This window comes from Sorex araneus, chromosome 3, assembly GCF_027595985.1.
Source record: "Sorex araneus isolate mSorAra2 chromosome 3, mSorAra2.pri, whole genome shotgun sequence".
NCBI lineage: Eukaryota > Metazoa > Chordata > Mammalia > Eulipotyphla > Soricidae > Sorex > Sorex araneus.
This window is the reverse complement of record NC_073304.1, coordinates 203,493,981-203,508,438: the sequence shown is the minus strand read 5'-3', so window position 1 is coordinate 203,508,438 and position 14,458 is coordinate 203,493,981. Positions and strand designations below refer to the sequence as shown.

The 14,458-nt window shown below is 32.7% G+C and overlaps 1 protein-coding gene across 7 annotated transcripts in view; it reads right to left on the bottom strand.

Annotated features, from left to right (window-relative positions):
- Nucleotides 1–14,458, bottom strand: part of BCAS3 (BCAS3 microtubule associated cell migration factor) — a 613,911-nt gene that overhangs the window by 329,530 nt on the left and 269,923 nt on the right. For 4 of the 7 annotated variants that reach the window (XM_055130825.1, XM_055130821.1, XM_055130823.1 and 1 more), the window contains exon 17: nt 4,951–4,995. The exons of the other annotated variants lie outside the window; for them this stretch is intronic. In XM_055130825.1, the coding sequence (XP_054986800.1) occupies nt 4,951–4,995 (45 nt within the window). The remainder of the gene's footprint in view (nt 1–4,950; nt 4,996–14,458) is intronic. 7 annotated transcript variants of the gene reach the window in all.

Genomic DNA, 14,458 nt, shown 5'->3' with positions numbered 1-14,458 from the left:
TATTATTATATTTGCTCATTATCTTCTATAAAAAATAAATCTCTTATGGTAAAAGTATTATAATCATGCAGAGAACTGTCATTTTATATTTCATTATTTCTTCTTTGATGTGCCTTTATTACATCACATTAGTAAAGGATTTTGTTTAATAAATAATCAAAAGGTTTCAACCCTGATATTCTATCTTTTATATGATATAGTGTTAGTATATTAAGTATGGACTGTATTTGGAGAAAATATTCTTGAATTATTCCTATTATCAATCTATATTGGAATATTGGTACTTAAGCAAAATAGTAATAAAAAATATGTTATATAAGATAAGTAATATTTTTTTAAAGACCTGACTGAAATAAGAGATGGCTTGTAAAGTATTTTCTATCTGAAGACCCAAAGAGTGAAAGTTAAACTTTGGTGGAATTTACTCTTCACTCTTAGTTATAAAAGGCTAAGACTGGGAATCCTGGGTGGAAACAGAATTTAACTTTTCCAGGATGACCCAGAATATTTGTACCACAAAATAACCTTTTGTTGACAGGAAGATAAAACATTGAAAAATGATACATATGTGAATGGAATAAAAGGGGAAAATGCTAGGCTTGTAAATCATCTGAGACCCTTATAGATCGGTGACCCAATCCTTTTAGAAAAGCATTCCAATACTAACCTTTTTTCTCTTGTGCTCAACATCTCTCTTATCCTCTGAAAGGAACTTAATAATAAATCCAATTATAAAACATCTGCAAGTTTAAGAAGAATACCTCTGGGTGTTTGGAGGCCTTCTCTCACTTCTTTAGTCATATGATTTTAAGTTTAAAATGCAATGATATAAAACATCGCTGTTAAAAAATATATGGGTGTACAGAGATCTAACTGTAGAGATTACAGTTATAAATGAGAACAAAACATACTGATAATGTTGATGGGCCCTTTCTTCCATTTTGTTCTTCACTCCCCCTCACCCACCATAAATAATCCTATGTTCAAAAATTACAAGAAAATGTTGGCTTAACTTAAGAGCAAATGAAAAGGAAAATGGAATGAATTCAAAGCACACCAAAGTTGGCAAAATATTAATTATAAAGCATATTTTATAAACGTACTACAAAATAATCAAATGTAAAATCAATATACAAGAACCAAATTAAGCAAGGTGCTAAATTAAAAAACCAGGAGTTTAACTCCTTATTTCTTTCAGGAGACAGCCATATTTGTCACGTAAGAATCATCTTTCCGGCCACCTTAAGTTCAAGGACATTCACATTCTAAGGGCTTTCATACATTAAAAAATAAAACAAACAAACCCTAAAACTACTTACAGAGAGTGCCGAAGTTCCCTATATCTAACTCCCTATTTGCTTTTACTGTATTATGTAATCCAGTAAGATGAACATATTGAATTTCTCTTGCCTGTTTTTATCTCAGACTATATTGCAAAGAGAGAAAAATGCAAAACTCTATTAATAATTGCTTTAAAATCATTGCAGTTTGCCCAACTGGATATTTTGCTATATCCAATGGAAGAGAGATGTAAGTGAGTATCTATGGAAAATATATCAAGCAGTTATGAGGTAACTTGTTTAAGATAGAAATATGAGAACAGCTAAACTGAAATAAAAGCATCATTTCTTTCAAATTATCAGTTTAAATATCATCTATAACATTAATAACACTATATCTAATATACCTGCACTGAAGAAATAATTTTTAGTTATATTTTCACTGTAATAACATTCTTTTTTAAAAAATTTAAAAGCTTTCACTCTTTATTTTTCTAAAATAAGAACTAAGTAAAATGAAATGCAATTTAAAATAAAGATATTAAAAGTATATCCTAAATTATTCTGTCACTACTTGTTCTTAAAGATCTAGCAGATTTGGGTAAACTTTATAAAAGTAATAAAAGTTTCATCTTCTCATACAAAATTATCTCCCCCAAACAAAAGTGTAATATTTACTTTTAAATATTCTAAAATAATAAACTAATTGTACATAGAAAAAAACACTGCTAGATAAAAATTTAATTATAATTTAATATGGGCAATTTAATTCTTTTTAAAATATTTACCTAACAATACTAAGAGTGAGTGTAAGGGATATAAATCCAGTCAGGCTACCTATTACTCATTTTGATATGGATTGTTCTATTGATAAGCAATTCAAAAATAACAGCAGACAATAAAAATTCTCTGAGTATTTGTTATTTGCAGTACAAAATGACAAATTTATTTCTTAATTCACAATGGGATTATTTCGTTATGATGCTAATATTTTGGAAGTATTTCATATGAGTAATTCTGGGGGTTATTTTGATTGTTTTTGTAATACCAGGGATTCAAATCAGGATTCAAATCCAATTCTTTATCCCTGAGCCACATCACTGGCCTGTAAGAATAATTTTTTGATGCTATTTTATAAAGACGTTCAAATTCTAATATCCTTGAAAGTACATAATACTGGGAATCTATAAAATGACTTAAATATAGTACATGACCTGCACAGTCAAATTCCCAACAAATTAATTTTGCTATTCAAAGAAAAACATTATTTAAAACTGACTCATCTGAAACCACATGCATCTAAAGAACTAAAATCAGTTTAATGAAGAATAAAACCCAGTAAAAATTTCAATCAAAAGCAAATATTAGCTAAAGTTAAACCTTGAAATTTAAAAAATTTGCATAAAATTATAAATTACATTTTATAAGGAACTGTAAACTTTTAATATTCATTTAAATTACTTATTAAACCCTAAAACTAGAAGTGCTATAAATAAATTTATTTAGTATAACATTCTATTTCAGAGTAGTAAATAAAAACATTCTCAGGTTAATGCAAAATATCGTGGAAAGAATTGCAAAAATTTTTACAACAAAGACGCTCTTATAAACAACATGGATGAAGTTGTCAAATTTATATTCATTTTGCTGCCTTAATTTGAGGTTTCATTAAGGTCTTAATGGAAAAAACATGCAGCACTAGTAAAGTAACGTATTTTAAAGGAAGATCTTTTAGGCTAGCATAAGTGACTAAAAACGAGTTTCTTGTGAGTTAACGATGGCATCAAACAAACCACAGAGCAGTCTTCTAAAAGACAGGCAATGATTTAAAAGTCTACTATATTTCATATATCCCTTTCTTTAATCTGGCTCTTTTAATCTTGTTTCAACCTCAAATCATTTCTGGTTGACAAGTGCTTTTGCTTAAATCTGAGGAACACATAAGCTGTTGAAGGAACGGACTTTTCTTACTTAACATACATTTGTTACTCCATCTTAACCTCTATGCTAAAACTTCAATCTTTATTAACATACTAAAACTCTTCTCTTTGTACTACAATGAAAAATTTATCTTAAGACAGAGGTTAATTTTAAGTTTAGTCTACAAAGAAAATTTGTCATATGTTGAATCTAGCATTTAAAAATTAAACTGCCCACTCTCTAAGCTTGGAAGAAAGTTTCGTGTAGCTCATTTATTTTTAGAAGAAATCTGGTTAACAAAAGAATTAAGACTGATCTACATAGAATCTGTACTCATGTAACCTTAAATTTTGTAAAGTCATTTTGCAATGAGTCTTAATGTTATATTTCAAGAAGGGAATTTTTATTATGATTTGTCACTCTGTTTTTATATGACTGTGAAATGTTCAGATGCTCCTCAGGCATCTAAACACTGATATTAGCTTGTGTCAAACTATATTCTACCTTAAAAGAACTTTTATAGTATTTTTATTTTTGGTGCAAAAGAGAAAGGTAGATCAGTTTTATCTAATATAGGGGGAAAAAAAGATAATTTGAAAAATTTCCTGGAGCAGTTAGGAGAAATGCATATATGTGGGTATAACTCTTTAAAAGATTAACTAAATTTAGTTCACTTACTCTTAAAAGCAAAACAAAGATCTAATTTAAAAAGGCCTCTTTTCAAAAACTGTATTTCCCCTATAATGTAGGGAAGAAATAGTAAAAGTAGCAACAAACATTTTTTATTAAGCTTTTCCTAAGTGCCAGGTACTAGTCTAAGCAGCCTGCATCAACAGTTCATATAATCGTCACAATGAAACACTGAGGTAGGTGCTACTCCTGATGTCAAGTTAAAGTTAAATTCCATTTACAAGATAAGGAAACCAAGAAATAAGAAACAAAATGAGTTCAGGAAATTACTCAGGATCACCAAAGGTAGTAAACATGACTTGGGATTTAAAACCAAATCTGTCTGATTCTGAAACCCGGGCATGTAATCATTATGTAAAACATATTCTCCGGATTCTAAATAAAGTCTATTTCATATTTTTACATCAAATGTATTTCATTTTTTCTAGAACATGTCTAAAGCTACATATGATAGATTATAAAAATTTGCTAAATACATGTTATGCTAAGCAGCCGCTATAAACTCAAAATAATAGACAATTATTAATTGTCAAAATAATAGACAATTTCCTTAGGTGAAACACAAATTTCCTCATCATGTAACTAGCTCCTTAAATACAAAAATGTTTTTTGTATTTAATTTTTTTCTGTACGAACATAAGTACTACTCCTTTGCAACCACATAAAATGCAGTAAAACCAATAGGGTAATTTCTGTATACCTTTTATATACATTTAAGAATGAATGTCTTCAGTTGTTCACCATGATATGTATAGACTCTAAGTTTTAAACTTGGGTGTAAACTCTATCTTACCCTCATATTAGGTTTATGAGAGAATGTTTCTGATTTCTTTCTAAAAATATTATCTGTGGTTTTATTTGACTAAGAACTGAAATAAAACAAAACAAAAACCTGTTCTTTAAAATCTTAAATACCAACATTCTTGTCCCATCCATAAATTATTCAGTAATTCGGTGCATCTATCTGTGATCAGGCCATGCAACTGAAAACAAAGTACAAAACAGTAACTTTCTGAGAGTAGCAAATGAATTAGGCATGCGGGACTGAACTGGGACTCACCATGGAGCTTTTATGGAAAAACACCCCGCTCCAAACAGATAAGGCCTTTATGGAAAAGGGGGGAAAATGCACAAAAAATTAGAGGAAAAACTCAACATTAACAAATACATGTATATCATACTATTATAAAGTATGGACAAGATACTGAAAAAAGTAGTCATCATTTGCAATTCTGCTGCAGAAACTATTGAGTCTGATATAACCAATGAACACAATGATGTGCAGAAACAATTCCCTTAATTTTCACGGGGTTAAGATTTCAAAAAGTTCTATTTCTCCCCCCTTTTCTGAAGTACCCCTGTGGGGTTCCTAAGACAAAATAAAATAGGTATCATTGCTGAGGCCCTCTTAAACAAAATACAAGTTAAATGGAACAATCAGATGGAGAAAGAGTGGTATCAGTAGCAACAGATGTGAGGTTGTGTGAAGTGAAATGTCAGAAACTAGCTAAAGATAATGCAATAAAAACTTCAATAAGCATTGTTTGCTGTTCACAGTTGGCAGTCTCAAAGACAATGAAAGAAAACACATTTTCTTAAACTGTTTATAGTAAGCTGAACTGCATCTTGCTGGACACAAGAACAAACACTAAATAAAAAGGATAATTTTCCCCCTCTAATGTGGGTCCCATTTCAGGAAATTAGTGTGTTTCTTCATAGTAATTCAATGTTAGTTTCCCCTACCTGACCTTCAGTGGGACAGGTAGGCTCATAGCTACCTTAAACAAACTATACTAGTTTAGTTAAAATACAACAGGGGATCAAACTCTTCAATGTTAGATATATTTCTCTTAAAATTCTCTTCACAGCATTTAAGACATGTTCTGCATTTTTAAAGACAAAGTGTGCAAAATTTGCTTTAATATTCAAAACAAAGCACTGCCATATTATCTAACATGTTGAAGGAAGGCAACAAACTGAGAAGAAAAATCACATCGGCCAAACCCGAATATTCTCTTCTTCAACCAGTGCCAGTAATTTTTTTTTAAAAGCTTGCGAATTAGCATTAATTTCCCAGCAAATTGAGTATAGTGACCACAAACTGAAACCTGAGGTAAATGTTTTCACAACACTGAGTCTAATTTTGAGAACTGAAGACAGAAGATGCAAAAAAGGAAATGGAGAAGCAAGAGATACGAATTATAAAAGAATTGAGATATAAGGAGAAAAAATCTTAAATATAATATCGTTACAGAGCAAGAGAAGGAAATCTCTCACAGTTCATCAAAAATCACAACTATATTGATATAATTAAGCACATTTGAAATAGATTTCATAGTCTTTTATGTGTTTATGTGACCATGACATTTTTTATGGTACACAAATCTCCTATATAACTTAAGACAACACAAAATAATTTAATGAATGTGCCTTTTTAAAAACAAATTTTAATTTCCTATTTCAATGTTTAATAAATATTAATGTCAGGGTTGACTTAAATATAGATATTAATGCATGTTGTTAAGTCAGCGTGGGACCTGAGATTCTTATTTCTATTAGGCTGCTTGCTGGATAATGGCACAGCTGTTTATAGATCCAGGAGCAAAGACTGCATTTTATTCTATTTCATGAACAAGCAAAAGTTGGTCATAGTCCCTTTATCTGATTTCATGATCAATGTCACTAGAGCTCACCCTGCACTTTGTTAAACGTCAAATAAATGGGACAACTTGAAGACTCTTCTAGCAATGACATGAAAATGGCCTGAAAATGAAAGTTTAATATGCTTCTATATGCGCACAAAAACGAAGAGGATATTGGGCAGGCAGTACCCAATTTCCTTCATTTTACTTCCCTGGGAAAGATACCTGAAATCAATAACCAGTTCATTGATTTAGACAACCAAAGTCACCAGATCAGAGCTCAAGATCTGGAAGATATGGGCTTAAGTTGCTCTCGAGTCTATGCTAGACAGTCCCCTGCCTCATTTCAAAGAATAAAATCCATCAAATTCCTGGCTAAAGATATTAAATTTTATGTTAACACTATGACTTAGAAGGCTTTTTGACCTCAAAAGTGACCAACGATGAAACAAAACCTTCAACTTTCTTAACCTTAAAAAACCAATTGATGTCCCCCACCTATCAAGCCAGTAAATAAGTTTTTACAGATTTAGGTTTCCTTAAGTGTAAAATTATAAAGTAAACAAATTAAACACAAGCTTTAAAAATAAAAAAATCTCCTACTTTCCTTCCTAGACAACAGCAGGGTATTACCAACAAAAAGATTTCTCCAGTCATTTCCTTCCCCAATCTCTAAATGCATTGTTAGTGCTCCAGACGCTATAGTAAACAGGCCTGTGCAAAATAGCAGCATTGTCAAGTTAAAAGACTCTGGTTCTCATTGCTTACAACACAACCCAGTAGTGGAAGCTGAAATAAAGATTGACTGGTTCTTCGATTAATTAAGGATCTACTGCGTAACACAGCTCAGGGAGACAAGACCAGGGAAACTGGGTAGAGAGTAGATACACTTGGCATATTCCCAATCTATCTGCACTCACTTTTGCCTACTCCTACACACTGGACCTCTGCCACATACATGTAAAAAGGATTCACAAACTCCAAAGAATTAGAGTGACTGACGTAATTACTGACTTTGTATGGGTAGTGTCAGCTGCTCTTTTGAAATGTGCCTGCTTCATCTTTCCTCAGTAGCAAAAGAATGAAAATATAAAGTCACAAAGGACAAGTCCTTGATCCAGCTGTCTTCACTTAGGACCTCCCTCCCCCTCCCAAGCCCAACAGTTGTAGTTTTGTATGGGGGTGGTTGGAAGGAGAAAGACAGTATGTGAGTAGGAATGTACACAGAATTTAAGTTGTCTATATTAACATATGTAATGCAAACGATCATGTCCAGATATTAAGAATATGAGTGTTTTCAAAACATTATTACACTTCAACAAGTTTAACAACCCTACCACATAAAGCCTGTTCACTTTATAATAATTATGTCCCTTTAAAGCTGAATTCTGATTGAAAACATCAGGAGGGGCCAAGAGACTAAATATGCAGAAATATCTATTACAGACTTATTTATAGTCCAGTGTGAAATGACTTGGCCATTGGTTCTCAACGGGTTCTTCTGGAGATTCTCAGAAGACAGGAAGGAATTATGTTTTATATCATATCATTAATGCTATTTAAGTCTTTAAACTCTGATTTATTTTGTTGAATGCTACAGAGCAGCATAAAAGCTTTGGTCTTACTAGTTGAAAACAAGGCAAATGTGAAGTTGTGTGTTTTTTTTTAACATAATAAAAGTGTAAGATTTGATTTGAATACGCTCAAATCTTCTATGACCTGCCTTTCATGCTTACACTTATTTGGGCAGTCATCTTTGGAACAAAAAAAAAAGTTGAAGTTATAGAAGTTTTCTATAAACATCCACCAAGAGTCCTATTTTCAACTGAGTGTGACGATTCAGGCACAATCACTTAATATCAGAATAAGTCTATGTAAATATTAAAGGTACTAGGCAGAGGAAAAAGTCGAGAGGCTCCACAATACTATGTGGAAACAGTGAAGCTGAACTGTCTAGCAGTAAATATACTTGTGGAACTCTGATGGTTCTGCCTCTTCCTATGTGCCTCTAGGAAGAAGTAGATGGAATGGACTTGCATTTCTCACACAAAATGAGCAAATTTGGCTCTTATTAAGTGTTACTTTTAAATGCTTTAATTGTTTTTAACAAAAGAATTCAATGACACTAATGGCTCTCAAATTATTCATTTGTGGAACAAACTGAAGTTGAAACAGACAAGGTAAACTGTCTAACTTGATATATATTCCTCATGCAAATTTATTTAAAAATTCAAGATTCTCATTAGAAAAACAATAAGGTCTCATTTAAAAAAAACTACAGATTTACGGCAATAAGAGATAAATCATGATGTGGTTTGAGTGCTATACTCGTTGATTTAACACAAAATTGGAAAAAAACTGTGGCAAGTACATTACACACACAGATATACCCATATCTATACTAATGAAAATACAAACTCCTTATTCTTACACCTGGAACTAAATATTTATAACTCAGGAACCAGATAAGAGGGGCTGGAAAATGGAAAACTATTGTCTGCTACTGTAGTTGTTAAGACTTTATCTGAATCTTTCCCACTGACTTTTCAGAAGATTTGGGGATTAGGCTAAATTATCTATAAATGAAGATAGGCCTAATTGAATTAGAATAAACAGACCTTCTTTTAAGACCTAATATATGCCAATGTCACTAAATTAGAAAGATCTGAAGGCAAATTTGGTCTACAAATTTCAGCTAAAGATCAAATAACTGTATTTGATCAAATAACTTACTGATGCTTCCATTGCTAAATGAAAGCTAATAGTAAAATTTTCAAAATGAAATTCATGTTCAAAAAGGCTTAGAAAGTAATAACAAAACTGAAGATGCCATAGGAGCCCTACATTATAAAACTAGAAGATTTTAATTCATGTATAAATGGTTATTTTTTAGCTGAAACTTAGCTAGTTATTTTTTAGCAGTAGAAACTTACCTAGTACACAGTGGTAAGAGTTGGCTGAAGCAAGATGAGAAGCCAAAGCTTAAGACTTCTACCTCAATATTCTTTTTCATTTGGGGGGGAGGGGAACACAGTGTAAATCATTCAGGAGATGCTCCCAGATGTTCAGAAGTCACTCCTGGAAATGCTCAGAGGATGATGTGGTCTCAGGAATCAAACCAGAGCTGGCCACTCTCAAGGCTTCTCAACCAAATTAGTTTTCCAATGCACTACCTAACCTATTTCAACCAGGTCTGACCCAAATCTTTTAAGAACTACATTTTAACTACTCAAAAAGGAGTAAATAAATTTATCAGGGGTGTGGGGTGGGTAGCATACCAGCAGTGCTCAGAGGAATGGTCCCACCAGTGCCAGCAGTCACACTGGAGTGGGCCATATGCAAGGGAAGTGCCTTAACCCCTGGATTATGAATCCAGTCCGCTCAGAAGACTTCTAAGAAGGAAATTTAAGGAAAAGGAATCCTATGAAAAATAAGAATTCATCTCATGTTTACTTCCACTAAAAATGATTCACGAGTTACAAGCAAGAAAACAGCTTCAATGCTGTCTTGAAATTACTTGAAATTACTGACTTCTTTATGAAATTTATTGTTCATTATGCCCTCTAAGTGATAAAGTTAAGTATACTGATGAAAAATATCTAGTTAATAAAATTTTCCATAAAAACATTAACATTTTAAATTATTTCCTTAATTCATTCAATCCAACATCCATAATAAGGTGGCTTAATAAATCTCTACTAGAAAAACTTAACACTTAAAACCAACCAAGCAATTCCCTAGCACCCAAATCAACTTTTAGTAGATGAGAACTACAATAAAAAACCTGACAGAGGTGTTTCCAATCCCCCTTCTCATCCAGAAGAAAATGAATTCTAACTTTTAAAGTGGTTTTTAGCATTTTCTTTCTGAAGCTGGGGATCTAATCCGAAGCCTAACAGATAAATAAGGCAAATGAGCAACATCCTAGGCCCTCGAGCACTCTCTAAGCCTTCATAAATATATCGAAGTAGGGTTAAGCAACAGATGCTGCTAAAATAAAAAGTCTTTTTCTCCAAATGTTGCTCAAGACATAGAACATGAAGGTGTAAATACATCTGTCTATTGCCAATTGTAGTACTACTGGCCTCATACATGCCTTAGAGTAAGACAGATGGTCCTTGACGCTGCACAGACTTTCAGGGATATCTATTTCCAAAAATAAGAAGGCAGATGTGAAATACATTAAGCACAAGTTTTACCCCTTGAGGGTCTGAATGGAGGCTTCCATCTTAATTTGGTTATTTAAATATAAAATCATAGACAGACCTCAGAAATCTCTGCACAAAAACAAAACAAAACAAAAAAACTTTGAACAGTCAACGTTGATCTGATATATACACTATTTGAAAAGTCATAAAATTAAAATGTGTATAGATGAATCAGTTATGTTTTCTTTCTACAAAATCTATGCCTAATCTTTGTCAATTTTTTAAAAATGCTATAAAAGGCATTTCCTAAAGTCCAAGTCAGAAGACCTAGAATTCAAAACCAAAAAGACCTAGAAAACATAAACTGCATTTGTTCATCATCTAATGACCTTAATATGGTGGTCAAAATTCTCAAAAGCTACGGTAAAATTTTTTTAAAAAACAGTGCAAATCATGACATGTATGGGATTTGCTTCAAATCTCATATTAAAAATGGAAACTGAGGGTCACAAAAGAACTATAACTGTGAGATTAAAATAAATCTCAATTAAAATGCTAAAATATTTAAGATTTAAAACCCACAAAGTGCACTCTATAAATTCCATGACCAAATTTTTGAGTGAATTATTGTAAAAGAATTAAAAGAAAATCACAATAGCAATGTCTGATATCGGGTAAGCATGGAAAAGTGTCCTGAGTTAATAAGGTATAATTAGGAAATTCAAGCACGAGCTGTGACTACTGTCACCAATATCAATGTAGTCATTCAGTTACTATGATTTTATTCATAGGAAAGGAAAAAAGAGTAATAGGTAATTTGTAGTGCACTAAATAAAGCTCTGCAAATAATTATAGGGATAAATACTAGTAAAATGAGTTAAGATCTTATTTGCTGATAATTATATTATGGTTATAAATGTTTTTGTGTTTATAATCTACATATTTAAATATGTAGAAATTATAAGATGCTTAGTCTATAAATAACTGAGGCAATTTAGGCAAAAATAGTATGCCTGCATTTGTGTAAGTAGACAAGGCATGAAAATGTGCATGATTAAGGGAATTATGATAAACTGTCAATATTTGGGAAACCTGAGAATACAGGATGCCTTTTACTAGTCTTGGAACTACTTTTTACTAATCTGAAATATGTTGAAATAAAAGTGTCCATTGTGAGACAAACATTATTCTATAAATAATTCAATACAGAACATGTTAAAAAAAATGCAAGATTATAGAACAAATAAAGTTGTCTGACAATTAAAAATACAAAGCCAAGTAGGCAATATGCAATAAATGTCTGGAACTAAGATAAATTTCAAAGCAGATTACTCAACTTTATATCACTAAATTTTTAAATAACTATTAAATTATCTATTTAAGGTAACATAATATGCATGCTCTAAAAATCTATTCATTGGATCAAGTGTGCGAAAAGAAAAGGAAGTGGAATCTAACTTCATAAATCTGACAGAACAGGAAGATACCAGATGATTTACAGTTTCTTCCATGTTAGGTAGGGGGTAAGGGTAAGAAAAAGTAGCAAGTGAAAGGAAATGTACAGATTTCTGTAATGTTATTGTAAAAAATTCAAACAAAAAATAGACTCTTTACCCTGTCACTATATCACTGTCATCCCATTGTGTCAATTTACTAGAGCGGGCATCAGTAATGTCTCTATTTCTCCTGGCCCTGAGATTTTAGCAGCCTCTCCTTACTCATCTTTCCCAATGATTGGAGGCTCTTTCAGGGTCAAGGGAATGAGACCTATCGTTACTGTTTTGGGCTTACTGAATACGTCACGGGTAGCTTGCCAGGCTCTCCCCGTGCGGGCAAGACTCAGTTGCTTGCCAGGCTCTCCGAAAGGTATGTATAAAGTTACTGTATTTGCGATATAGCACTCAAAAACACTTTGGATCAAATAATGGTATATAATTCCATGCATAAAATCTCATTTAGTATATGAGACACATATTTGGAGAAGCCTATTTTGAGAGAGAGATAATTCTTTGCATGATAAACACAATGCAGCATAGGTCTAAAGGGGGAAAAAATATCAGAAACAAAACTACAGTTACATATGAGAAGAACCACTTTGAGTATTACGTTACTTAGATACAAAAAAAGAGAGGACCAGGGAGACAGTCCAAAGGGAGAGAGGGCACGATTGCCATGCGCAGGCCTCAGGTCAATGCCTGGCACCACATGAACTCCTGAAAACCACCACCAGGTGTAGCCCAACTTCGAAACTACCTTCCCCAAACACACCCCTCTCCTGCCCAACTGCTGCAGAAACCCAACACAAATCACTCACAACAAACTCAAATAAAAAAGAAAATACAGAAAACAATTTTTAACTCCTTTGTAGAATTGTAGGATGCTGTGTTGAACCAAGAAGAGAGACTCGTGGAGACCTGGAGTGAGCCAGAGAGGCTGAACACAAGTTTTGCAGGTGGGCCTGCCAGATTCAGTGCCAGGGGACACCTGGATCCCTATGCAAACTCCAGGAGCATCAAGCGGAGTGCCACCTGGTGTGCCCCACCACCCCCTGCAAACAAAAATTACAATATAGTACCGACTGATTTCTAGGAGTTAGAAAACTACTTTACATCTACGATTCAGACTTATTCCCACTTTTATTTGATTCTGCATTCCATAAATGGAACATCATAAAGGTGAAATATCAGTTAACTGTAACTATAACTCGATAATCCCTTTATTTCATATAATGACTTTATCTTATTTTGAAATAAGGAAACTAAAAAAGGAAAGGGAAGTCAAAAAATACTCATATTATATTACTGAACACAGATTTAAAAAAATAAAATTCAGGCCCAAAAAACAGAAAGGCAAAAAAAAAAGTATCATAAAATGTTACATCTAAAAAGTGATGTTTGCTTTATTTTTAATTTTTTTCCTTTATACTACAAACTCAATTTGATTTTTTTATCAATAGTATCACTTTACATATTACTACATTACTAAGATAACTGAAGTGCAAAGACCTTGTTCCTAGAATAAGCACTTCTCAAAAACGTATCTTCTAGCTAAAAATATTAAGATAAATTGACATAATAACCAAATAATTTAATATGTTTGGGGGGGTATAGGACTGGAGCACAGCAGGTAGGGCTTGCACGCGACCAATCCAGGTTCGATTCCTTCATCCTCTCAGAGAGCCCCAGCAAGCTACCAAGAGTGTCCTGCCCACACAGCAGAGCCTGGCAAGCTACCCATGGCGTATTCAATATGCCAAAAACAGTAACAACAAGTCTCACAACGGAGACAGAGACGTTCCTGGTGCCCACTTAAGCAAATCGATGAACAACGGGACGACAGTGCTACAGTGGGCGGAGGGGGAGGGGCGTTGGTTATATTATTAGAAGTCAAAGACTATATGAGGCCAAGAGAAGATTTTTCTGAGACTACCTGAATACTAACTCTTAAAGCAACTGTCCTATTTCAACTTAGGTAAGATCTCAGGAATGCTTATTGATAAAAACTGGTTATTGGCCTATAAACATGTATTTTTATGGGACAAAATGAAATTACAAAATGAGTTATACAATTGAATATACAATGACAACTTTGACAAAAAGCTTTGGGTATTTCAAAGTAAGTAACCGTGTATTTGCCTAATCATAAAAAAATTAAATAGCTAAAATAAACACAAATTAAAAATAAAAAAAATTAAAAAGCTAACATGTGAGGCAAGTCTTTGAAGAAGTTAATTACTAATCCTAAGTGAAGCACAGATTTTAGGACTCCAACTTTTGAA